This window comes from Balaenoptera acutorostrata, chromosome 20, assembly GCF_949987535.1.
Source record: "Balaenoptera acutorostrata chromosome 20, mBalAcu1.1, whole genome shotgun sequence".
In the NCBI taxonomy this organism is placed as follows: Eukaryota; Metazoa; Chordata; class Mammalia; order Artiodactyla; family Balaenopteridae; genus Balaenoptera; species Balaenoptera acutorostrata.
The window spans coordinates 27232314-27258551 of NC_080083.1; the positions used below are offsets into that span (position 1 = coordinate 27232314).

Consider the following 26238-nt stretch of genomic DNA (forward strand, 5'->3'; position numbering starts at 1 on the left):
AGAGTCTTTCATTGCCCTTTGATATTGAAGTACAGAAATTAACTCTACCACAGTTACAACTGTTCTATTTGTTACATCACGCTCATTACTACCAATAACATCTTGTCTTGGTTACAGTCTATAGGTACCGTAGATACCTATCTGTCCATCCACCTATGTATGTTTACTTAAACACTTTCTAAATTATTCAATTTTCAAGCTTGAAACCAACCATAGGAATAATCTAGTACAGAGGTTGGCAAACCACAGCCCATGGGACAGATGGGGTCCCAAACCTGTTTTCATAAAGTTTTATTGGAACTCAGCCACACCCAATGGTTTATGTGTTGGCTACAGCTGCTTTCTCCACAGGACAGAAGTGAGTAGTTGTGACAGAGCCAAAAATATTTACTATCTAACCCAAGTTTTCCACGCCCTTCCCTCAGGTGAGAAACTGAGGCCAGGAAAGAAGTGGCCTGTTAAGGTGCCTCACCTTAACCATGCGGTCATGCCCAGTACGAGGGTCTGGGACACCTCCTCTTACCTTCCTCCAACGAGGGGACCAGAACAGCTACCCAGGGGTGAGGACGGCACCCAAGTCAGCAGAGTCCTTATGCCGATGGCTGCACTTCATGATCTCATCTTAAATATAAACAAGTAATGACATCCCTAACCTGGGGGTCAGGGGGAGGGGGGTAAATCTTCTGGGAGGAAGGTGGGAGAAAAGCAAAAAAGGGTTTACAAGCCTCCAACTTGAGTAATTTCAAGCTCTCAATGTGCCATCCTGCACCCACTCCGCTTACAGTAATGACATGTTTAGACTCCCTTAGCTCAGAGCCCCAAGACAGCGCTCTTACCCATCTTGATTGCCACCTGAAATAAATAGCCGAAACAGCTGCCACCTCAGGCAAGATGGGAAGAGGAAGAGGAAAGAAGCATGACGACGAGGGAAACCTAAAAAGAAGGTGGCGAACTCTGAATGGAGCCTGTGGAAAGATGGACAGTTCTAGACTTGGAGGAAGTAGGGTGTGAATTCTGGCTGTTTTACTGCCTTACCTGGGTGACCTTTGCTGAGACTTCACCTCCCTGACCTGTATTGTCCACCTTTGTCAAATGGGCTGGATGTTGCCAAAATCCGCTGTGCAGAAGCAATGAGGCCACGTAGGCCCAGTTCCTGGCACTGTCCTTGGGCATCCAGAGGGGACACCATTTTTTCCTCTCTTTTGCATCCTCCCCACCCTAAGTCTATCTTGGGGGTCGATCAGCAGCTGGAACGGGCCCAGGGTTTGGGTTCTATGGTCAGACAAGCCTAGAGGGGAAGTCTGTGAACTTTCATAAGGCTGCGACCTTGAGTCAAAGCTGCAGTCCCACCAAGACTCCATTTAACAATCAACAAAATGGGCAGTACACCCACCAGCATCCCAGAGAAGAATTAAGTGAGATAACATAAGTCAAGGGCCTGGCCCGTATCCAACACTTAACATGTACTCACTAAATTACTCACTGAATTACACCTTACTAATGTGCAGTTAACCAACTGAAAAGAGCCCCAAACAACTTGACACAGTCGGGAGTGTGTGCCTATGCGTGAGTATACTTTATGCAAGTGTGTGTGCGTGTGTTTTCCATTTCCTTCAATCAGTTTGTCAATTTACTGTTACTCCTTTCACAGCCACTGGATTTACTCATCACCCCTGAGGCCCAGTAGCAGGGTCTCCCCTCCTTTGACCATTCTGGAGTCAAATGGATTATACCAGAACCCTGAGAGGTGGTGGGTCCTGCCCAAGGGAACACACATGTCACACCAGCCGCCAGCCAAACGGGGAATAAGCTATTCTGAAGACAGACCCAGATAACACGCAGAGCATATGTACGCAACAGGCCACTAACACATGACTATACAGTGTGAGGGTTGTGATACATTCAACGGCCTCCTTAGTCCTTTAATAAAACACTTGATAGGTTTATGCATCCTGCAGGAATCCACCGACGTTACTGCACAGTTAACTGAGCGGCTTCAGACCCGGCGAGTGCCAAGCCAGGGAAGAGTCTATGGCCGCCTCCCAGTCAAGAGGACGGCTGTTCCCGGGGCAGGGATGGTCACTGCTGTGGGCTCGCGTCCCCCCACCAACTGCTGCTGGACTGAGTCACCACGCTAAGTGTTAATGAAGAACAACGGAAAGACAAAGAGAGAGAAAGGAGAGAGAGAGGGAGAGACCCAGAGCTGGGCATGTGCGGAGGTGTGGCGAGTATGAGCCTGTGTGGAAAATTCTAACAGCCCATCTGGGCAGCATCAACTTCCCCGACACCCGCAAATAGGCCCATGAGATTCCAAGGCAGGTTACGGCTCGAAAAAGAAATCCCACCTCATGTTTGCAAACACCACCTCCGGCCTGGTTTTAAAGGCAGAACGGTAGCAAAGAGGGCTCGCACTCCAGAGCCTTCCATTACGCAAGCTGGATTTGTCTCATTAAATTATTTCCAGTCTCTCTCCCTAGGCAGGGTGGGGCTGGGGGATGGACCAATCCCCCTTAATGCTTTAAATCAGTCTCGAAGAGAAGCGCCATAGTGTACACAATCCCCAACACACCCAGCTATTTTTTAGAATCTGCCAGAATGAATCAGCCCCCAACCGGCAATGCCAGACAGTGCCGTGGGGAAGGAGTCTTTCATAACCGACCCAGAAGGGCAGCTGAGTGCCATTCCAAACGCAAGGCTGGGCTGCAGGAGGCTGGGTTCTCTGAAGCATGGTCTCCCATCCATGCAGAAATTGATTAATACCAGAGACAGGAAAATCTCTATTTTGAGGCTAAATAGAAGTCACAGCACTCATCCCAGAGAGCTGCTCACAACTGGACACTCCTGGAGATGGGATCATAGCTGCCCATTGCCTTGGGCAAACAAATGAAAGCACAGAACTTTCAGACTGGCCAGTGGGCGGCAATGCCTTCGTACCACCCAGGGCAAGTGTGACAGGTGTCATGGGGCAGATGAGTGACAGAGCTTAGAACAGCCGCGGTGTCTTCTCAGGATGCCTCGGCGGCCCTCTGCCACATCAGTCCTTCGGTGGAGGCGGGAGACACATGACGAGACACACAGAAGAAAACTGTCCTACACCTCTGCTCCCAGGACAATGTCCACAACTGTGCAAAGATGCAGGAGGCGTAGGCCCTGTGCACCCACCCACCTGCCAGCCTCCTGGGACACAGGAGCCGTAGGAGGGGCACCACACAAACGCCAACAAGGCTCAGTGCCCAGCAAGCTGCCCTGCTGGAGCCCTGGGGCAACAGAGTCATCGGAGGAACGTGTCACCCTGGGGAAGAACCCACTCTCCAAGGCAGTGGGTCCCCCCCCACCAACTAGAAAGAGGCTGAATTAATCATCCATGGTTACGTGCCCTGTCTGTCTGTGTGACTCTGTCTGTCACACACACACTCCCACACTCCACTTCCTGACTCATCTGGGGCATTCTGAGTTGCTCCCAGCCCGTTCCCGCAGCAGAGCCCAGGGGATAATTGTACTGCTGTCTCACCGACACTCTGACAGGTACGAGCCTAGCATCTTTCCTGAGTTTCCTCGGGCATTTGACAGGGGAGGGTTCAGCCGCAAGGGCCCCAGGGAGCCTCCTCTCTCAATGCATTTTCCAGAAGGGCACAGAGTGAAGTCCAGCGCCAACTTACAGGCCAGCTTCTGCGGGAGCTCCTGCCCTGTGACTCACAGCCCTGAATCCCTCGCCAGGAGCTGCCACCGTCAGCTCCCAGCCCAGGCCCCACGTGGCCGGCAAATGCCAGTGAATCCGCACTCAAAGGCCACTCTGTCTGCTCCTGCAGGCACGTGGGGTGCCGTGCCCACCACAAGCCGGACTCTGCTATCTCGGCTCCTGCCAAATTTCATTTACATCTTGACGGCCGAGTCCAAGGACAAGGTTCTTGAGGACACAGTAGCGGCAAAGGCAGGGGCCACGGCAGCCACTGCTACGGACTGCGCAGGCTTCTGCACCTCCACGCACCGCTTACCTTGCCGAACTGCTCGAAATACTGCTTCACGTCTTCCACCACCGTGTTCGCAGATAATCCGCCTACGAAGATTTTCTTTGTTCTTGTGACCATCTGCAAGAAATGACAAGAGGAAGCCATGGGTTAACTAGGTTATCTGAAGCCACACTCACCGAGATGCTGAGCAAGCCACTCTCCACACTTCTCTAGAGAGGAAGGCGATGTTAGGAATATGCCAGCTGCACCAAGCGGGCCCTTTGGACGTCTCAGGATACCGGAGACCGTCACTCTGGATACCTGAGGCCTTCGGGCCGCAACCTGAAAGCTCGAGTTTCATACAGATGGAGAGTGAACCTCTTTGGCTATAACACACAGCTTCACTGTGATGTTAAGTCACACGTCAAAGCTATTTTAAACCTAAGAGACATGAACAAAAGAGAGCTACGTGCATAAAGGTCTGCTGCCCTGAAAGTACCCATAAAGTGTGTCAGTAAGAAACTCACACATAATTCAAAACCACGTGCAGACTACCTACACAGAGCCGTTCTGGGTGCTGGCTTACGTCTGCCAACAGGACAGACAGGACCTCATACACCGGGACCGCCCTCCAAGCCCGGCCCCCAGGGCTCCTTCCCCTGTGGATTTCTCACCATTCACTTTGATTTGTCCTACACTCAGCCAAGCGCAGCTGGTCCCCAGGCCTCCACACCTCTGTCCACGCAGGTCCTGCTCCTTGGGAGACCTCTCCACTCCTGCACCTCCCTTGCCAAGTTGTGACTTTCCTCCGAGATCCAGTGCCCTTCTCCAAAATTCAAAATACCTGTATAGCCGCCCCACCCAGAATCTGTTTCTCCTGCTTCTGAACCCCAAACGCTGCGCCCCTCTGCCTCTCACACACTCACTACTTTCCACCTCGCACTGAAGTGAGTGATAATCCTGCCTTCGTTCTAACCTCCTCCCCCAGACCGTGGGCTCCTGACTCCTCTCGGTACCCCCCGGGGTGCAAATACAGGGCCAGGCACACAGAAGTCCATAGCCAAAGTCTGGTGGATGCAAAAACAAACAAATTTCTGCAATGGCCACATTTCAGAATCCCACCAGCCCTAAGGCAAAGGGAGGAGGGAACTCGATGATGTCCACTCTTCAGAGTGGGACCAAAAATCTTACAGGGAAGAGTGAAAGACAATAAAATACAATAAATTTTATTCTGAAGACTAAGTTAGGCTGTGCGGGGTTTGGGGTTGGTTTTTTCTTTTTCTTTTTTTGTTCTTCTTTAATGTCAAATAAAAATTTGTAAAACTCAGTGGATACAGGGTCTCACCAGTTTGGTTTTATATAATAAAAGCACAACGTCTTAACTCAATGGCTAGATCTTGCCACAATATAAAATACATACATACATCAAATCATCACATTGTACGCTTTAAATATCTTACCATTTTATTTGTTAATTACACCCCAATAAAGCTCGGGGAAAAAATTTTTGATGAGAACATACAAAGAAAAGCAAGACTAAAACCCAGAAATAAATGAATGAGAGGAATCTGAAAACATTAAAAAAAAAAAAAAAAGAAACAGCCACAATGTCACGCATGTCTATTGTAAGTCGATGCAGGGGGTACTTCCCTGGTGGCGCAGTGGTTGGGAATACATCTGCCAATGCAGGGGACACGGGTTCGAGCCCTTGTCTGGGAAGATCCCACATGCCGTGGCGCAACTAAGCCTGTGCGCCACAACTACTGAGCCTGCGCTCTAGAGCCCATGAGCCACAAATACTGAGCCCACGTGCTGCAACTACTGAAGCCTGCGCGTCTAGAGCCTGTGCTCCACAACAAGAGAAGCCACCGCAATGAGAAGCCTACACACCACATCGAAGAGCAGCCCCTGCTTGCTGCAACTAGAGAAAGCCCACACGCAGCAACAAAGACCCAACGCAGCCAAAAAATAAATAAATAAATTTACTTATTTAAAAAATAAAAAGTCGATGTAGGTTGCCTAAGTATGGGGGCCATGGCTGCCTGGATCACGTATCACCAAGTCTCCTGACACATGTGTGGAGAGAATGAACCAACCAACCCACTCCCAACAGTAGAGACTCAGCAGAGTGACACCTAAGGGCACAGTGGTCCCAGGCAGGCTGTTCTAAGGAGTGTGAAAGGCTCTGGAAACCTGGCTTCTGTGTCTGAGTCTGGATGTGACCCTGGACAGGACTCGCCTGAGGGCTGGGTTCTGTGCTCCGCACGTGAAGTCCTGGACCAGAGCTCCCTGTCCCGCCTAACCCTGAACTCTCCCGAATCTGTGAGCATGGTGGGCCTGACAGGGAGGCTCCCAGACCTCAGGGACCTCACACTTTAACTCAGCAGCTCCCAGAGGGGACACATGCCACCTCAGCCCGCTGACTGACCCCCGACCTGGAATACCCTTGTAGTGGACATCCTGTGCTGTCTCAGGAGGACACTGCCCTGGTGACTCTCATACATCTCACTGGCCACCATGCAGTGGTTTGCACGTGTGTTTAAAACTGCTGTTTACTATTTTTTCATCTCTTTTCAGATGAATGAGAAATTTGATGAGATAATGTACGTGAGGACATTCTATGAAGATCCCACCAGTGTCCACACCTCCGAGCTCCAAGAACCTCCGGTTAACTGGTGGGCATCTTATCCAGCTCCTTGTTCATCTCCCTCCTTATCCGTCTCCCTGCTTATCCCTCAGTCCCCCTGGTGGATCAAGGTCACCTTCACGGTGATGCTCCATCAGGCCCTCTCCAGATTTAAATCTCTCCCTACACTCACTAATCACCAAATTTTACTCATCTAACTTTCCTAATGCATTCATTCAACAAATAGATTAAGTGTGAGGTGCTGGAACTCACATTCAAATACAGTGTGGAATTTAATCCCCTTTAAAAATGGAGATATAATAATTAGCCGACCACACAAGGTTCCTGCTGCAACTAAATTAAATAACATATGCCTAGGGCTTCCCTGGCGGTGCAATGGTTGAGAATCTGCCTGCCAATGCAGGGGACAAGGGTTCGAGCCCTGGTCCGGGAAGATCCCACATGCCACGGAGCAACAAAGCCCGTGCGCCACAACTACTGAGCCTGTGCTCTAGAGCCTGCGCGCCACAACTACTGAGCCCGCACGCCTAGAGCCCATGCTCCGCAACAAGAGAAGCCACAGCAATGAGAAGCCCGCGCACCGCAACGAAGAGTAGCCCCCGCTCTCCACAAGTAGAGAAAGCCTGCGTGCAGCAACACCAAAAATAAATAAAATAAATAAATTTACAAATAACATATGCCCAAGAGTCTGGTGGGACAATGCATAGATGATAAATAAATGGTCACTAGCTGAATCCAAAGTCAGTTACTAAATTCATCCTTCGAGCTCAGAAGAAACGTGCAGCAGTAAGATACCTTCTACCAAACACGTTGATAAATCAACTCTTATTGACCATTCTCTTCCACTATCATTTCAAAAACACTTTCCTACATCTCTACGTGATTTCAGATGGGCAAAGACTCCCAATAGTTTCATTTTAGATTTTTCATTCCTTTTTTTTAACCCCAGACAAGCAATTAAATATCTATAAAGAAACACTAATGTGATCTACAAACATGCACTCGTGGAGTTCTCAACTTAAAGAAACTCTGGAGAGGTATTCCATAAAATGAACCCCACGGTCTCATTCAGACATTGTGTAGAGCCAGGTGGGTACAGACAGCAGGCCCTATATATATTCCAAACGTTCACAGGGATGCAGAGAATTAAACGACCAACGTGTCTTCATTCCAAATAACAGAAGTCAGCAGAATGTTCATTCCCCAGTAACTGGTAAAAAGAGAAGGTCCCCTCTTACACCCTCCACCGTTGCCCTACAGCCGTAAACCTGCCAAGACAGACCCCTAAAGGCTGGGGAAGACATCCAGCTATAAATCTACACAGTCCCAAAACAGTCCTTAAAACACTTTTTTTTAAACAAGGATGAGAAATTCCAGGCCCCAGACAATGTGGCCAAAGTGTCCAAGTTACTAAAACATACTTTCCAGGAACCAGCTCAGATACAGAGATAGATCCCACTCTTCAGCAAACACGAAAAGGAGACTGGTTTAATCAAAACCTTCCAAACGTGAAGAGGCCAGTGGGAAGATGGGCAACACCTGGTTAGCTGCTCACTGACGTCTCAGCTTCAGGAGAGGGGAGCATGGCTGGGGGGTGATGGGGCTCTGCAGGTGAACCCTCCCGCCAGGGGCGCTGGGGAAAATGGGAGTGATTTACTTTGGGAATTCTGATGGCATCACTGCTAAATGGGCTGTGCACTGCTCCATGGTTTGCATTCTGGAGAGGGACGCAGGGGGCAGGCAGAGGATGCTAGAATCACACACTCTTCCCTCCATTTCCCTCCCACCTCCATGGCTCCTGAGGACAGCAGGAAGGGGGCAGCGTGGGGACGTGGTGTCCAAGGTCTCAGTGGACTAAACGGAGGTCCTCAAATTCCCATCAATACTGTCAAGGTTTCATTTCTGTGTACATGTTTGCATGCGCGCGCGTGTGTGTGTGTGTGTGTGTGTATTGGGGGTACCTCTCTATTCCCAATCCTTGAGTCTTGGCTTCTGTGTGCCCCAGGAACCATCCAGCACCCCAGACCTTTAACCCTCTCTGACCCTGGAAACAGCAAGCAGGACCAGTTACACACTGGCCCCCGACTCTATAGCCCTCTGTGTTATAAAAAGTCCTCTCTGCCCACAGTGGAGAGCGCCACCTGTGTCTTCTTCCTGTGCTAGGCCCTTCGGGTAACTGTTTCCCAACCCACAGCCTTCACACCGACACACAGCCGCTGCACACCACAAGGCTCAGGGCCTCCACAGCACACTTAGATGGAGAGAGCCACCCATCTGCTCCAGAGAGAGCTCAGTCCGAAATCCACAAGGAAATGGGTCTGAAACACCCTTGGCTTGGAGTTTTTGGTGGAAGGCTGCACCCAGAGCGAGGGCCCTACACCCTTGGGGACAGCCCCTCCCCCAGCAGATACCTCCTTTTATGGCCTAGGGCGGCATTCTGGGAAGGCATGTGTGTGTTTGTGTGAGTGTGTGTATGTGTGTGTAGCACGCATAGGGGCATGGGGAGGGTTTGGGCTGTCACAAATCACTGCTGCAAAGTTTTGTTATCCAGACCCGTAATTTAACTAAACACTACTGCTCTCCACACAACTCTTGGCTCCAGAAAGAAAACCCCAGCATCCATTCCAGTTCGGAAAATTGCTGTTTACACATAAGAACTGGCCAAAGCCAGCTGCTAACTAGAGCTGCAAAGAACACTCCACCTTCCTGCCTCTAACCAGAGAGCTGGCTCTTTTTTTCGAGTTTCAAAAATTCCCTTTTAAAAAAATGTGTTTCCATCTGAAATGGTCACTCAGAGTGGAGCCACTGGCTGTATTTTTATAAAATCGAATAAAGCAGGGGCGTGTGTGTGTGTGTGTGTGTGTGTGTGTGTGTGTGTGTGTGTGTGTGTGTTGAAAGCAGAGGGTGGAGGTGTTAGAATCTTTTATGATGAGATCGAAGAGGAAATTTTAGCTCCAACAGCACTGGCCCAAAGATATTAGTTGTCACACAAGAAAACAACAGAACAACAACAAATATTTCTGATCCTAATAAATGCATGGAAAGGCAGGAAATGGCTCTGAAGAGTCTTAAATGGGTGTGAGAGAGGCCCAGAGAAACTCAGTCAGCTCTTGCCATAACCATGCTCCTGAAAAGAGTTCAAATTCCCCTCGGTGAAAAACCACGAGCCATCTTCAGGGCCCAAGAATGCAGGCTCTTTGCAGATGCTCTCCCATCTACGGGAATCCCAAGGTTGAAAGAGCCCAGGAAGGATAAGAATGCTAGCATTGGGCGAGCTCTCGCAAACCTGACTGTCCATCATCCCCATTATGCAGATGAAAAAATCAAGTCCCAGCAAGGTGACTCATGTGCTAGTTAAAGGCAAGGCAGAGTGACAAAGGAGAACTGGTAAGTAAGTTGAAAGATACCAGGTGATTGCATACTAGATTCTGAATTTGGTGAGCACTTTATTCTTCAGGATCTGGGATGAGACTGTGTGGTATCATCAACTCTGCATCTGAGAATTAAGCCCAATCTTTAATGGTAAAGAAGCTCTAGGAAGGCTGACTGAGATCCTAGAAGTCCCAAACTCCATGGCCCCCTCCCCCGGGGTGTTTCTTCCAAGGGACCTGTCCTCTAAAATTCTTACATTCTCCCAATATTTTTTTCCATTCTGCCCTCCTCCCCCTAAACTACCACTCTTGCCACCACCAATACCCCAATCACATCCGAATCCCATGGCAAAACTCATGTAACATACGAAATCAGAACACAAGTCAGGAACTGGGAATCTTCTCCAAAAATTTCTAGAATCGTATGTGGAAAAAGAGACTACAGTGGCTTGATGAGTCCCCCCCAAAATTCATGTCCACCTAGAACCTCAGAATGTGATCTCATCTGGAAAGAGGGTCTTGCAGCTATAATTAATAAAGGATCTTGAGATGAAATCACCCTGGGTGTAGGGTGGGTCCTAAATCCAATGAGGTGTCCTTATAAGAGGAGGAGAAGGGACACACACACACACACACACACACACACACACACACACACGAAGGTTGTGTGAAGACAGAGGCCGAGACTGCAGTGATGTGTCTACAAGCCAAGGAATGCCGGCAGGTCCCAGGAGCTAGGAGAGAGGCGAGGGACGGTTTCTCCCTCACAGCCTCCAGAAGGGAGGCTCTGTCTCCTCCAGACTTGTAGACTCCTGAACTATGAGAGAACACTTCTGTGGCTTCAACGACCCAACGTGTGGCAGCCCCAGGTAACTAACATGGGGACCTCCTTGGGAGAGGCTCTCAGACACCACGGCCTCAGTCTCACCTGTCCTTGGTGACGGTGGGGCGTGGCCCACAAGGACGCCTCCACCACCCTGGGGGAGAAGAACGCTACGCCCCAGGTGTGACCATCTGAATCTGCCCCCCGAGGAAGGCAGGTCACACTCATCATTTGCACAAGCACTATGGCAGGGGCCACAGGGTCAAGGCTCTGCCCCAGAAGCTGAGGTGGGAAGGTAAAGGAGTCAGGAGAGCAGAGCCAGCTCTTGAAGAGAAGCGGCCCAAATGCGACTTAAGTTCCTCTGATAAAACATGTAGGGCCAGGGTTGACACGTGGCAGGGTCCCTCCTAATAGCAGGTCCTCTTCTCCTACGGAAAGCCGTGGTGCCCGCCTCTCCTCCACGCTCAGAATGCGCCGTCCTCCCTGTGGACCCACTGTGGGCCCGGCCCTGGGCTGAGCCCTCCTCACAGTTGCCCTCCTCAGGCCTCATGTCAGTCCTCAGACGGGTCTCAGCTTCTCTTCCACAGCCAAGGAGACAGGCTCAGAGATGTGAAGCGTCCAAAGTCACACAGCACTAGCGGGTGACAAAATGGGGCATCACAACCCCGAGCTTTCTTTTCTGGGGGGGCGGGGGGGTGGGGCACGCCACGCGGCATGTGGGATCTTAGTTCTCTGACCAGGGATCGAACCCAGGCCCCCGGCAGTGGAAGAGTCCTAACCACTGGACCACCGGGGAATTCCCCAACTTGAGCTTTCTATTCATTGAATCTCCTACGCCTTTACTTGTGACATCCCAGCAAAAAGAGACAACTGGGGACAGGGAGACGAGGGGACGTCATGAGGAGCAAGTCTGATTCTGCCCTTTTCGATTCTGAAACCAAGATGCAAAACCGACAGGCCAGATGCTGCTGGTGGGAACGTCAAATGCTGCATCCACTCTGGCAAACAGTCTGGCAGCTCCTCAAATGATTAACTGTCAAGTTACCATAGGACCCAACAATTCCACTCTTACTATATACCCAAGAGAAATTAAAACGTATGTCCACCCAAAACCTTCCCCACAAAATGTTCACAGCAGCCTTGTTTGTCAGTCAGAAAGTGGAACACCAACGGATGGATGGATGGATGGATGGATGGATGGATGGATGGATAAATTAAGTGTGATCTATCCATATAATGGAATATTATTTGGTCACAAAAAGGAATGGAGCGCTGACACGTATTACAACCTGGATGAATTTTGAAAACACTGTCTGAAGTGAAAGAAGGCAGTCATAAAAGACCACATGTTGTATGACTCCATTCATATGAAAGTTTGATGGGGAAACCCATAGGGACAGCACGTAGAATAGGGGTTGCTTAGGGATGAGGGAGAGGTCAGGAGGTGTGGCTAAAGAGTATGGCGCTCCTTTGTGAGGTGGTGAAAATGCTCTAAAAGGGACTGTGGTGATGGTGCACGTATCTGTGAACAGACCAAAAACCACTGAACTATACACTTCAAATGGGTAAATTACATGGCATGTGAATTGTATCTCACTAAAGCTGTTTTCGGAGTTTTTCTTAATGACAGGCCCAAAAGATCCCCAAGTCAAGAATCTGAGTGCAAAAAGGGCTTAAAATAAATCCAAGCGTCCAAGAAAGCATGCTTCCCCTGTTTCATCCACCAGCTAATTCCATGTGCCTCAATTCACCCACGGTTGACCACTGGACAAAGGTGTAACAATATCTGATGTCGTCAACTGCAGAAATTAATTTAACTTCAGAGGAAACTAATTATAAATATAACCCCAAATGTTTCTTAGAGCACTCGCTCCCCATCTGTAGCTATTAGCCAGAGAGCACCAGTGTTCAGGCTACAATTTGGCATTCCCTCTAAATAGCTTTAAAATTGGAAGGAAGAGACTAGACTTCATCTATATGGGGCTAGAATATAATGTATACACAATTAGCCGACATAGCCAGGGTACAGCATTACCTCTGATTAAAACAGTAACTCACCTAAAAGAAAGTGTGATCTCCTAATGAAGGAGATCAGGTGCTTCAGCAGGGAGCTGACCCCCCAGCCCTTTCCAAGCCCTCACCCAGCTCCCTCCCAGGCTAATTTAAAAAATACTACTTCCTCTTACCCTTGGAGGAAAATCTGTAGCCAGAGAGGGTGACCGGTCCACAGATTGGTATCAGAGAGTAATATCCTAGCCAGTGGCACTCAGACTGGGGGCTGGGGGGGGTAACAGAAAAAGGTGCAGAGATGGAGTGCCGCCTTGGAAAGCACAGGAAATTAAGGATCGTGACCTGATGCTGAGCTAGGTGGCTGGCTGGCCATCACACCATCATCCCAGGTACCCAAGCTGCTCTGCATCCCCGGGTAGTGTCTCCATCCCTCCATCCTTCTCAGAGCCCCCGGCCCCCAATACTTGTCACAGAGTGATGGACTCAGTACAGAAAAGGCCCCAAAGACTCTCTCTCCAGGGTTCAAATGATTACCAACACACAGAGGCAATTAAAACCCATCATCTTTTACAGCAACGGTATCAAGCGAAATTACGTACCCTTTACTACTGCTGAATTTTCGAGGAAGCCCAGCATTTCTGCATACGAAAGAGGTGCCTCCACAGCCCCAGCCAAGGGACAGGCGGCCAAAGCAGATTCTTAATAAACCCCAGAAAGAGGTGGGAAAGAAGGGCCAGACAGGACAGCAGGCTGGGATGAACTCAGTTCACTCCACCTGTGCCTGTCCCTCCAGCAGTAGGAGCCCGATTCACCCACCCAGGGTGGACTTCTTCTGGAGACAAAGAGGAGGGCTCCCGGGGAGGGGGAGGGCCCTAAACATGGTAACACGATGGTCCCGGGGCCCCGTGGCTAGAGCCTAGGTCCAAGGCAACCCTGCCAACAGAAATGGTCCAAGGGAAACAATAATCACAAGTTTAAAATTCTTTGTCCACCCGGTTTCACGTTTTCAAGCACATCTGTGTACACTGAGACATACTGAATAACTCCCCTGGTTGGTCAGATGAAAAGAGGTCAAGTCTCTCCACAGCGCTGGGAGACACCTTCCTCCTTTGAAAAATGGGCATAAGGCCCTGGCCTGAACAACACAAACTGAGATGGCAAACGTGAAATCCTAACTCCAAGACCATGGCCCATAGGAAGCCCCTGTACCTCGAACCAAGCCACCAAGGCCAACCTAACCCCCGAGCCCACGCCGCTAACACACACCTTCCTCAGAGCCTCTCCCCTGGTTCCAGCCTCACCAGTGCCAACCTCCAGGCAGAGAGGTGCCCGAGGCCCTGCTCACAGCCGTGCTCAGGGTTACCTGAAGCCAGCCCGTGTGCAGGCCCCGGGACCGAACACACAGCTGAGGTGATGGGCTCAGACCGTCCCTTCCTACTTGCCAAACCACTCTTTTCCTGAACCATTTCAGGTTGTCTGGGTAGCAACTACCAGAGAGGCAGTTTCTACTCAGAAGTTAAGCATTTCACAAATCAAAACTACCATGAGGCACCACCTCAGACCAGTCAGAACGGCCATCATCAAAAAGTCTACAAACAGCAGATGCTGGAGAGGGTGTGGAGAGAAGGGAACCACCTACACTGGTGGGGGGAATGCAAATTGGTGCAGCCACTAAGGAAAACAGTGTGGAGGTCCCTTAAGAAACTAAAAATAGAGCTACCATATGATAAAGCAATATGCCATTCTGGGCATATATCCAGAGAAAACCATAATTTGAAAAAAATACACGCACCCCCATGTTCACAGCACCACTATTTACAACAGCCGAGACATGGAAGCAACCTAAATGTCCATTGACAGATGAATGGACAAAGAAGATGTGGTACATAGGCACAATGGAATACTACTCAGCCATAAAAAGAATGAAATAATGCCATTTGCCGCCACATAACCTAGAGATTATCACACTAAGTGAAGCCAGACAGAGAAAGACAAATATCATATGATGTCATATATATGTGGAATCTAAAATATGATACAAATGAACTTATTTGCCAAACAGAAACAGACTGACAGACATAGAAAACATATTTATGGTTACCAAAGGGGAAAAGCAGGGAGGGAAAAATTAGGAGTTTGGGATTAGCATATACAAACTGCTATATGTAAAATAGATAAACAACAAGGTCCTACTGTATAGCACAGGGAACTATACTCAATATCTTGTAATAAACCATAATGGAAAAGAAGATGAAGAAAAAAACATATATGTAACTGAATCACTCTGCTGTACACCAGAAACTAACACAACTTTGTAAATCAACTATACTTCCATTAATTAATTAATTAATTAATTAATCTTTAAAAAGAAGTTAAGCATTTAAAAGTTCCTTGACACCAGAAGAGTCTCTGTGTCCTACACGTGACGTGCAGGAAAGCTCAAGGCGCACGCTGAAAACCATGTCAGGAAGGATGGTCAGAAGACAGACCCTTGGTTAAGGAAAACGAGGCTTAGTAGGGCACCACTGTACTCTGGGGAAGACTGGTCAATAGAGGACTTCAGGAACAACGACACAGCTCTTCTTGGGAAAGAAAGGATAAAAACTAGGCTGGTAGGCAGGCTCTGAAGCCAAGGTATCCCATCCCCCAGGCCCTCCAGTTGATTTCATGAAAAGAACAAATGGCAACCTTAACCCTTAGCCTTGATTACCTTCATTAACATATTTTAGATGCACATGGCAATCAGTTCTTGATGAGCAAGTTTTACCTAATCCACGGAGCTGAACCAGGCTGCGGGTTCCCTGACACTCCCGGAGGACAGCAGGGCTCAACCTTGGCTGCACCTTAGAACAGCCTGGGGAGCCCCTAAAACCTACAGATACGGGCCCCACCCTCAGGGATTCTGATTACATTGGTCTGTGGGGAGGCCTGGGCGTCAGTATTTTTTCAACATTTTCCAGATGACTCTAATATACAGTCAGGGCTCTGCAAGAAGCTGCTTGTGCCATCTTACAGGAGAGAAAGTGGGCGACGGAGACCTCAACAAAAGGTCTCGTTATTACCATCCTGCACACAAGAGTGGGGAAAAGCCAGGGAACAGCAGAAGGAGGCTGGGACTTGAACCAGGGAGCACTGGGCTTGAGTCCCTTGCAGGTGAGCCATGGGCAAAAGTGAGGGCAATACCTATACGTCACAGAGCTGCCATAAGCATCACCAGAGATAAGGATGTGAAAACACCTGGCACATGTCATAAAACACTTGCTTGAATCCCAGGAGAGTGAGAATGCAGACCAAGAGGGTCAGAGAAGAAAATAAATTGCAGAGGACTGTCTCTGGTGGCAAGCCATATTCATTCACTCATTCTCTCATCAAACGTGTTTTGAGGACCTACCATGTGCCGAGCATGGTGCTCGGCTTGATGGATGTTAAGTGGACCAAGACCTGGTCTCTGCTATGAAGGTGTTTACAGTCAAGTAGCAGGCTCATTACTGCAGCCTGGTGAGGCTTTGGGGCGCAAGACTGGGTGTGACCTGAGGCTTGAAGTCAGCAGTGGGGGAGCCAGGAAAGGAAGGGGAGAAGGGCCTCCCCAGCTGAGGCTGTAGCATCTTCAGTGTTGGCTGAAAGGCTGCAAGCGAACCTGAAATACTGTAGCTCAAGGTATCAATGGAATGCAAGGAGAAGGGGGGCCAGGCCAGGCAGGGAAGGACCTGCAGGCCATGACAGGAAGCAACAGAAAGCCTCCACAGGGTTTAAACAGGGGAGCAACTCTTCAATCGGCTGTTAAAGAGAAAAGCAGGGCCACTGTGGGGGGCTGGGTCACCTTAACACTTAGATGCTGGCAAGGAGGCAAGAGTGGCGAGAAAAGCATGAACCAGAAGGAAGGTTCCCAGACCTAGTGACCTGCATGCAGCCTGGGGTTCACTACCCCATGAGCAGGTCCCTCCCTGCTCTGTCACTCATTCTACTGTTCCAGAAACATCCCGGGGGTGGGAGGAAAGGTCGGGGCAGGTGGGGGAGGCACAAGGAGAGAGAAGCACATTGCACCCTTGGCGTGGTCCTCTTTGGTAAACACACTCAGCCACCTGTTGGGCCATAAATTTTACCTGTCAAGATAAAAAAAAAGTCAAATTCCCCTCCCAGGATGTGCTGGTCTGGTCCCTGCCACCCGCCGCAAGGAACTTCCTTTGAGGGAAAGAGGGTACCCAAAGAAGTGTTTGCAGTAAAAGAGAGAAGCCAAGATAATCATGAGCAAGTCCCTCTACCTGTTACTAAACGCCTCGCCCCTCAAGAGAGGGAGGGTGATCTTTCTAAACCAAAGAGATCCTTGGAGGCAGGAAAGAGCACCAGATTTGGAGATTCTGGAGATGGGAGGGCCAGGTTCCAATCCCAGCACCCAGAGCAGGTCAAGTGATAGAGCAGAAAGAGGAACCCAGGAATCTCCATTCTGATGCATATATACTAGGTGACCGTGACAAGTGACTAAGCTTCTCTGACCTTGACTTTCTCCCTCTATAAAATGGGATTAAAAGAGCTAACACATGAAACATGCTTAGCACGGGGCTGGAATGACAGGCAGACAAATTCCCTCTTCCCCCTTCCCCCGCCGCCTGCCCTGCCCCACCAGTCACTGAACTCTCTCGGTTTGGCCATGAACGGGAATCAAACCTTTCCTGCCTGTCCCGCAGACAAAACAGAAGGAAAAACACTTGGAAAAGGCAAGAAGCACACTTGTAAATTTAAAGACTAGATTATTATTGATTCTACTTTTTTCAGATTTCTCGGACGCCAACCCGAATCAGCCCACCCCCAGCAGTGGTCCTGGGCAACCACAGTATTCCAGGGGCTGAAGATGCTCCAGCAAAAAGGATGCCATCTCAGTGCAAAGCAGCGTCTTTATCCGCCTTAATCTAGGCAGCCCCTTACCCTACAAAGAAAAACAGACTATTCCACACGAGGAAGATCATTCTCTATAGGAGATAAAAGCTGTCCATGCCTTGGAGGTCATATTTCTCTGCAACACCAATATCCTAACATGCCTGTTGCCTCCTCATGCCAGGAACATATTTCTATAAATCCTCACATAAAAGAAAACTTTACTTTCCAGAGGGGTAAACAGGGGAGAAAAAGGAAACAACAGTCGCAGCAAAACCTCACCAATCAAACAGAACTCGGTCCACCAGGAACTTGACTAAATGTGCAATGTTACAGATGTTTTATAGCCATGATGTCTGTTCTATTTAAAACACTTGCACTCGGCCAACCCAACCACGGGAAAGAGAGAAAGAAAAGGTATGTTCCCCAGTGTGCCCAACCTAGCTAACTGGTGTGGGCTGGCTATTTGTTGACGTAAAGAGGTAACCGGGGACCTGTAGCTGCCGGCCAAACGGTGGAGGGCTCATTTTGTAGTTCACTCTGGAGGGCTGTCAAATCAGCCTCGCGGCCCGACAAACGGCGCCCGGTCTCTCTGAAGGGCACTTCTGCCTGGAAGACCAGGGTCTTCTATGGGGAACTTACCCTGCACCTGACAAGTGCTTCATAAAATCGAGTTCCCTTCCCTCAAGGAAGAAAAATCTGCCCAGTTAAACCTCATTTGTCCAACAACACTCATTCATTCCCTCCACAAACATTTGTTCAGTGCCTGCCATGCATAAGGCCCTGAGCTAGAGGCTCACAGGCAAATCAGCCATGGTCAGGATGCCCCGTGTCCCCCGAGAATGGAAGCCTCATAAGGGAGAGTCAATTCACCCTCCAGAATGGAAGCATCATAAGGGTAAGACTTTTGTCTGATTTGTTCACCACTGCATTCCTAGCACCTAGAAGAACGCCTAGCACACAGCAAGCACTCAATAAATATGGGTTGAACAAGAATGAACGTATACTCCCTGCTCTTGAATTACCCAGTTTGTGCATGATTCAAGGTCCCCGGGTACCTTCCTTGTCTCCTCTCTGGACCCTTGCTAATTCCCAGCACTCCTGGTTGCTAAGCTGGACACAAGCTTCAGGAGATAAAAGCTTCATTCCTAAGCAGAACAGCTGGCCGCAGTCCTGTTCAGGAGGCACAGACAATACAGGGCACTGCTCTGAAAGGTCCTGCCGGACTGAGTCAGACAGACCTTTCTCTGGACGAACACAGTTAGTGATTTGGTAGGGTCATCTTTTATATATAAAAAAGACAATTAGTGACTCTTGATAAGAAACCACTTAAAGGGTCAAATGAAACAGGGAGGGTCCTGAAACCCCTGGCAGTCACAGATTCAGTGACAACAACCAGTGTCTTTATTACTGGCTCTTGATTCTATTGGACATCAAACATTAATGACTACCTAGTCCCCACCAGGCCCTGGGAGCCCAAACGAAAAGATTTAGTTCTCTGCCCTTAAAGATCTCGCAGGGGCCCGACAAAAACACACAATGGCAGGAGTGGGCAAAGTACGACAGAGAGAAATACCATGAATCGTGTCAGGAGGGTCGGAGAAGGCTTCAAAGAGGAGATGCCTGACTAGGGTTTTCAAGGATAAGCAGGAATTTCCCAGGAAGACAAAAGAGAAAGGCAGACAGAGTCATTAACAGCATGAAATATCCTTGCCTGTTTCAGGCACTAAAAGTTTGGCACTGCTAGGAATCGAGTGGAGAGGAGAGTTTAATGGGAGATACGGATGGAGACGTGCAGTCTTGTAGACCATGACCAAGGAGACTGGACTTCATCTTGAAGACAAGAGGTCAAAGATTTGCAAGAGAGGATTAACATGACCCACTCTGTGTTTTAGATAAGTCACTCTACAGAGGATAGATCGAAGGGCTTGAAAATAGACACGGTAAGAACAGTCAGAAGCTTATCATAATAGTCCAAGATGAAGGGGCCCTGAACTAAAGCAAGGATATTTTGCATAACAAAGCAGGAAGAGATTTAAGAGTGAGCAGGAGACAAAATTATCAGAACTGGGTAAGTGGCCAGATGCAGAAATGAGGGAGAGGAAGGAGTTTTGAATTTACTGGGTGGCTGAGTCAGGGGGGTTTCACCAACAGAGATAAGGAATGCAGAAGAAACAGGTTTGCAGAGGAACGATACCTGTGTTCAGTTTGGGTGTATTAAATTTGCAGTGTCCATAGGATGATTTGGGCATCTGTTCTGCAGCTCAGAAGAAAGATTAAGCCAGAGGACCCAGATTGAATTTACCAGTGTCTAAGTGGCCTCTAAAATCGTGGGAGTGAATGAGATGAGAGGGTAGAGTAAAAGCAGGGACAAGGACAGTTTCAGGAGGAATCCCAACATCTTTTGCAAACCCAAAACAATGGCCAAAGAACCAGGAGAGAAATGAGAAAAAACTGTTTTGCCAAGTGTGGCATATGGCCCCTTGGTCCATTCCCCTTCCCTTGAATCTGAGTAAGCTTGTGACTGCTACAACCAATAGAATACAGAAGAAGGGATGGTATGTGACTTCCAAGGCTGCGTCATAAAAGGTGCTGTAGTTTCCAGCTTTTTCTCTGGGGCATGCATACTTGGAGCCCTGAGCCACCCAAGTAAGAAGACCAACTACCCTGAAGCCGCCCTGTTGTAAGGGAGCCCAGCCACATCAACAGACCACATGCCGGAGCTCCACTCTTCAAGTCCTCCTTGCCCAGGCACCAGACATATGAGCGATAAGGCTTCAGACGATTCCAGCCCTTTGCCCTCCAGTGACCATCCAGATGTCAAGTCTTCTGGCCTGAGGTCCGAAACATGGTAAAGCAGAAACCAGCTATCCCTGTTGTGCCCTGTCTGAATTTCTGACCCCGTGATTCCCTGAGCATAATACAATGGTTGCTTTAAGCTGCTAAATTTGGGAGCAATTTGTTACAGAGCAATGAGAACTGTAACGCCAAAGTTAGGGCATTTCAAACAGAAGGGAATGGTCAATGGTGTTCAACAACATAAAGATGTTTAGTACGGTAAGGAAGAATCAGGTCTCCATTTCATTGGCTCCAGACCGCAGCCACACACTTTCCATGACCGATCTCAGTACCTGCGGGGCCAGGAATCTACACGCGGCTCATCCACAAACTCCAAGCTGCCGTGTGAGCCACTGTCCCAGACGGGCCCCTGGGGGTGCTGAGGGCTGGAGTGACTTGCTCTCTGTGGATGGTTTTGAGTATTCATTTTGGGGAAACCTGACTGCTGATGGCAACTGGCACTGAAGATTTGCCCATGAACACAACTGTTCCAAGGCACGTTGCCATATGCTCGCTGTGGTCAACTTTGCCTTTAGAAAGGTAGAAGTCTAAAAAGTCAGGTTTTTCTGGAGAGAAATGGTTAGCATTGTATATATAAGTAGTTCCAAGCAGCCACCTGAAAACAGGCTGATAAGCAATCTGTTTTAAAAGCCCTTGCTTGCCCTTGGCCAACGGTACTCCTCTCTTCCTGAGTGAACGCTGGATTTTTGATACTCAGGATACATGTGAAACTATGATTGTCTTGCACAGTCTGCATCTGCAGCTCTGGGCAACTCACTTCCTGTCCAGCCATCAAGTCTCTGGGTCTCCTGACTTGCTGGGAAATGCAACATTCCTCTCCCTGGCCACAGCCCTGCCCCCTAAAGGCCTGCTTGGTCTTCCACTCTGTTCTTGCCCTGCTCCCCCCAAACCTTCTCTGTGCCCCAGAGATAATCCAGGTCAAAGGAGTGTGTTAAAACACGGAGACTGAGCCACGTGGGACCCTGCAGAATACTCAGTCTGCACAAAGAGAGACCTAGAAAGGAAATAAGACCCAGTGGTACAATTAACCAGAGGAGAAACCTGATCTTATCACACCTTTTCTTTTGCAAAAATCTCATCATAAGAATATGGCTGAGTTGTTTTTTGTTTTTTGTGGTTTTTTAAATTTATTATTTATTTTTGGCTGCATTGAGTCTTCATTGCTGCGCGTGGGCATTCTCTGGTTTCGGCGAGCAGGGTCTACTCTTCGTTGCGGTGCCTGCAGTCTTCTCATTGCAGTGGCTTCTCTTGCTGTGGAGCATGGGCTCTAGGTGCGTGGGCTCAGTAGTTGTGGCACACGGGCTCAGTAGTTGTGGTGCACAGGCTCAGTAGTTGTGGTGCAGGGGCTTAGCTGCTCCGCAGCATGTGGGATCTTCCCGGACCAGGGCTCGAACCCGTGTCTGCTGCACTGGCAGGCAATTCTTAGCCACTGCGCCACCAGGGAAGCCCATGGCTGAGTTTTAACTGTCCCTTTATCAACACAATTTCTGAGCAGCTACTTGGAATGAAACCTTGTGGGAAGAGAAATGAAGAGTAATAACAGGAATCACTGTCCTGGGGGGGTGGGGGGGGCTAATATTTTAATCAGGGAGACAGGATATCTGCAGAGACACTGAAAATCATCAACACATTTTTCAAGGTTTCAGCCTTTATTACTAGGTTCCAAACTACCTCTGCAGCCCCGCCTCCCACTCTCTCTACACCCCATGCTCCAGCCTTGCTGCTCTCACCACTACATGCACTTCTACACCCCCAGGCCTTCATTCAAGCTACCCCCTCCCCCAGAAACCTCCCTCCACCTACTTTTGCCCATCACCCTTCTCCAAGCCCTCACCCCTCGGTCCAAACGTCTCTGCTCAAATGTCATGTTGCCGGGGCTTCCCTGGTGGCGCAGTGGTTAAGAATCTGCCTGCCAATGCAGGGGACACGGGTTCGAGCCCTGGTCTGGGAGGATCCCACATGCCGCGGAGCAACTAGGCCCATGAGCCACAAATACTGAGCCTGCGCGTCTGGAGCCTGTGCTCCGCAACAAGAGAGGCCGCGATAGTGAGAGGCCAGCGCACCGCGATGAAGAGTGGCCCCCGCTCGCCGCAACTGGAGAAAGCCCTCACACAGAAACGAAGACCCAACACAGCCAAAAATAAATACTAAAAAAAAAAAAAAAAAAAAAGCCACGTTGCCTACTAGGCCTTCCTTGACCAACCTATTCAAAACTGCAAGTCACCCCACACCCCAGCACTCCCGAGCCCTTCTTTTGGCTTATCATCTTCTAACAACTACGATTTACTTATGTTATTTATCATGTCTCCCTCCCACCAGAAAGGAAGTTCTGTGAGGTCAGGAATTTTGTCTGTTTTGTTCACAGATGTACTCCTAGTACCTGGGTCATGAGTGATAGTCAATAAATATTTGCTGAGTGAATGAACGAACATTCTAAAGCATTCCCCCATCTCCCTTCAGACACCATAAACGATTCCTGTCTCTACACCAGCACAGGATATAAACTGTTCCTAAACAGTGGCTTCCCATTATCACTACATATTTACTCATCATGTTCAAGTTCCTTGCAGGAAAAGACCATTGTTTATTCATCTTCGTATTCCCCAAAGCATTCGTGGTGCTCAAGTATATAATCTACTGAATCCAACTTAAAAATCAAATTGCATGGAAAATGGGCAAAGAATACACAGCTAATGTAACTCTATACCTAAATGATTCTCGTATCCTTCAGCAGTACTTACGAGGCTTGTCTTGGGTGCAGAGCACAGTGCTAGGGTTTCTGAAAATACAGATAAACAAGACACGCACGTGCAATGTCCTACGTGATAGCCACTAGCCACATGTGACCAGCCCCATTTCAAATGCACGGGGGCCGTACGTACTGGATGGCACAGAACGTATAGCTCGTTGAACAAAGTTTCACTGGACGGCAGTGACATAGATAGTCCTGGTCCTCAGCGTCTAAACCTCTAGTGGGGCACACAGGACAGGTACAGGAAGGACCAGGGAAACAATATGTTAACCGGTCACACAGGAACCAGCAGAGGGCTGCAAGTGGAAAGGTAAGAGCTGTCACTGCTTGAGGGAAAGGAAGAAGTGCGAGAGGCTTCAAGAGAGGGGAGGAGTGGGCTTCCCTGGGGGCGCAGTGGTTGAGAATCTGCCTGCTAATGCAGGGGACACGGGTTCGAGGCCTGGTCTGAGAAGATCCCACATGCCACGGAGCAGCTGGGCCCGTGAGCCACAATTGCTGAGCCTGCGTGTCTGGAGCCTGTGCTCCACAACAAGAGAGGCCGCGATAGTGAGAGGCCCGCGCACCGCGATGAAGAGTGGCCCCCGCTCGCCGCAACTAGAGAAAGCCCTCGCACAGAAACGAAGACCCAACACAGCCAAAAATAAATAAATAAATAAAAATTTTTTAAAAAAGAAAAAGAAAAAGAGAGGGGAGGAGATCCGTGAGATGACCCTCTAAAAATGAATGAGTTTTTCTAGGCAAGAGAAAGGAAGGTCATTCCAGAAGCCTGGAGAGGGAGCACACACACACAGAGGGGTCCAGGGCCCACTCCCTAGAGCAGAGGTGCCTGGGGACCTGCGTGACATGACGCAAGAAGGTGAGGCTGGACTTCCAGCTGTGGAATTCCAGACCCCCTGGGCAGTCGGGAGCAGGGGGCATGTAAGTCTGGAGTCAGAGACAGGCCACCAGAGAGAAGCCACTCGAAACCAGATGAGAGGTCTCGATGGATGATGGCAGCAGAAGTAGAAATGAGGGAACGGACACGTGGCCGTAGCAGGCCAGGGATGAGGCCACCAATGACCCTTGGGGAGATGGAACACCCAAATTTAAAGGGTCCAGGGAGCTCGCAATAGCACAGTCCCCCTGAGATTGTAAGCAGCTGGAAGGCAAATCCCACATCTGCTCGGAGTCTGGGGCTGGGGGGTTCACAGACTAACCAACACGCAAGTCCGGATGGCTCGGCCTCAGAAGCTGCCGCTGGGAAACCGAGGGGTCCACCCTCTGTTCAAGTTCAGCAGGCCAGCTTTCCTCGGTCCCTCCCAGGCCACCCACTGTGGGTTAAAGACGTATTTACGCACCCTCTGGGGGCTCAGCGTGGGACAATTCCAGACACAGAAGGAGGCCTTAAGCAGGTGGTGAAGATGCAGGGCACAACTTGGGCGATGCTACTGTAGGGCTCCACAAAGCCTAGGATGCATTTTGGGAGCAGCTAATAATAAAAGCAGGAGGAGGGGGAAAGGCGGAAAAGTCAACCTGGCATTTCCCGGGGACCCTCCTCCTCCCCGCCCCGCCACAGGCACCTTTGTGACAACTGGCTTCTATCTCCAATTAGCCTATTTTCATCGGCCAAGGGCCAAGACCCAATGCGGGCGAGGCCCTCTATTCAAGAGCCTTTTATCTAGCAGGCACATACTTGACAAAAAAGAAAAAGGGAAGGATTTCTAAAGCGGTCAGGCCAAAAAAACTAAGAGGACTGGGGGGTGCTGTATTCAGAACAAAGAAAATTCTGGAAACCTCCCGAAAGGACCCTGCCTGCCTCTAGCTATTCAGCAATCAGGAGCTGACAGGGCTGTGGACATGCGGCGGCTGAGGAGGGCAAGGGGCCGAGGGCCACGCGGGGGCCACCTCCCACCCCCCACCCCCAGCGCCCTGCCTCCCCCTTATCACCAGCCTGCAGGATGGAGCAGGGCCTCTGCCTGTGTAACGGGGGCGGGGGGGGGGGGCGCCGCAGGGAGAAGTAAAAGGGGGAGAAACCCACCCGAGAAACAACTTCCTGCCAGGCCAACAGCTGACATTCGAAGTGCACACAGGATATGCCAAGAAATTATCAGGCCTGGCTTTTCTCTCCCTGATAGATGACAAAGCAGAAGAAAAAGAAGCAGCAGCAGAACATGCAAAAAGCAAGAAAACGAAGAAACAACCGCAGCCACACACATCTCATAAATCACGACTTTTATTGAAAGTTTCGCCACATAATAGCAACAGTCAAATTGAATAAAGACACCCTTCTGTAAAGCAACAGGGAGAGACTGGACATCTCCCCCAGCCCAGGGTGGCTGGGAGGGAAAACGACTTTGAGACAGAGAAGGTTTGGGGGAAAGGAGATTCAGCAGTAGAGACGGGTGGTGGGTTTTCTCCATTATTCTCAAAACATGGGCACCTAGAAGCTAGGAGAGACGTGGGGTAAACACAGCACAGAGGAGAACAAACACGTCGGGCAGGGCTTTGCTCTGCAGGGTGTGGGGTGGGTCCGTCTGATGAGGGGGTCAAGAGTGAAATCAGGACTTGGGATGGGTCTGCAAAAAGCGTCAGACGCAAGGAAGGAGGAGAAGCATCCGTGGTTGAACCCCACGGGAGGAACATCAGACTGGGGGCCAGCAGTTAGTGCATCGGCGGCCAGTTAATACATGAAACCAGCCCAGCCATGCCCAGCCACTGCCACAGGTACCACGGTGGGCCCACGTGGTGGCAGAAGAAGCCACTTCCGCTCATCTCACCAGCGCCCCCTGCTCCAATTCTGTCGCAGAGTCAGGGAGGGGGCTTTAGCTGGAGGAAGGCCTTCCTACCTCAAGGAAGACTGGTCACTCCAGAACCTTCTCCCCAGGTTACTCACCCTGAAAGCTCGACACGCTGCCGTCCCTGAACTGGGAATGGAACTAAGATGTTCCTCCAGTGCCTCAGCCTGCGAGGTGGGA

The 26238-nt window shown here is 49.7% G+C and overlaps 1 protein-coding gene across 9 annotated transcripts in view; it reads right to left on the reverse strand.

Annotated features, from left to right (window-relative positions):
- The window catches only part of MSI2 (musashi RNA binding protein 2), a 395252-nt gene that overhangs the window by 254188 nt on the left and 114826 nt on the right, over window positions 1-26238 (reverse strand). For 8 of the 9 annotated variants that reach the window (XR_009006264.1, XM_057535585.1, XM_057535583.1 and 5 more), the window contains exon 6: window positions 3996-4088. Coding sequence is in view for 8 of the 9 variants with exons in the window: in XM_057535585.1 (XP_057391568.1) it covers window positions 3996-4088 (93 nt within the window). In the remaining variant the exon portion in view is untranslated. Of the gene's footprint in view, window positions 1-3995; window positions 4089-4271; window positions 4293-26238 lie in introns of those variants that run through there. The other variant, XM_057535588.1, reaches the window with a different exon arrangement.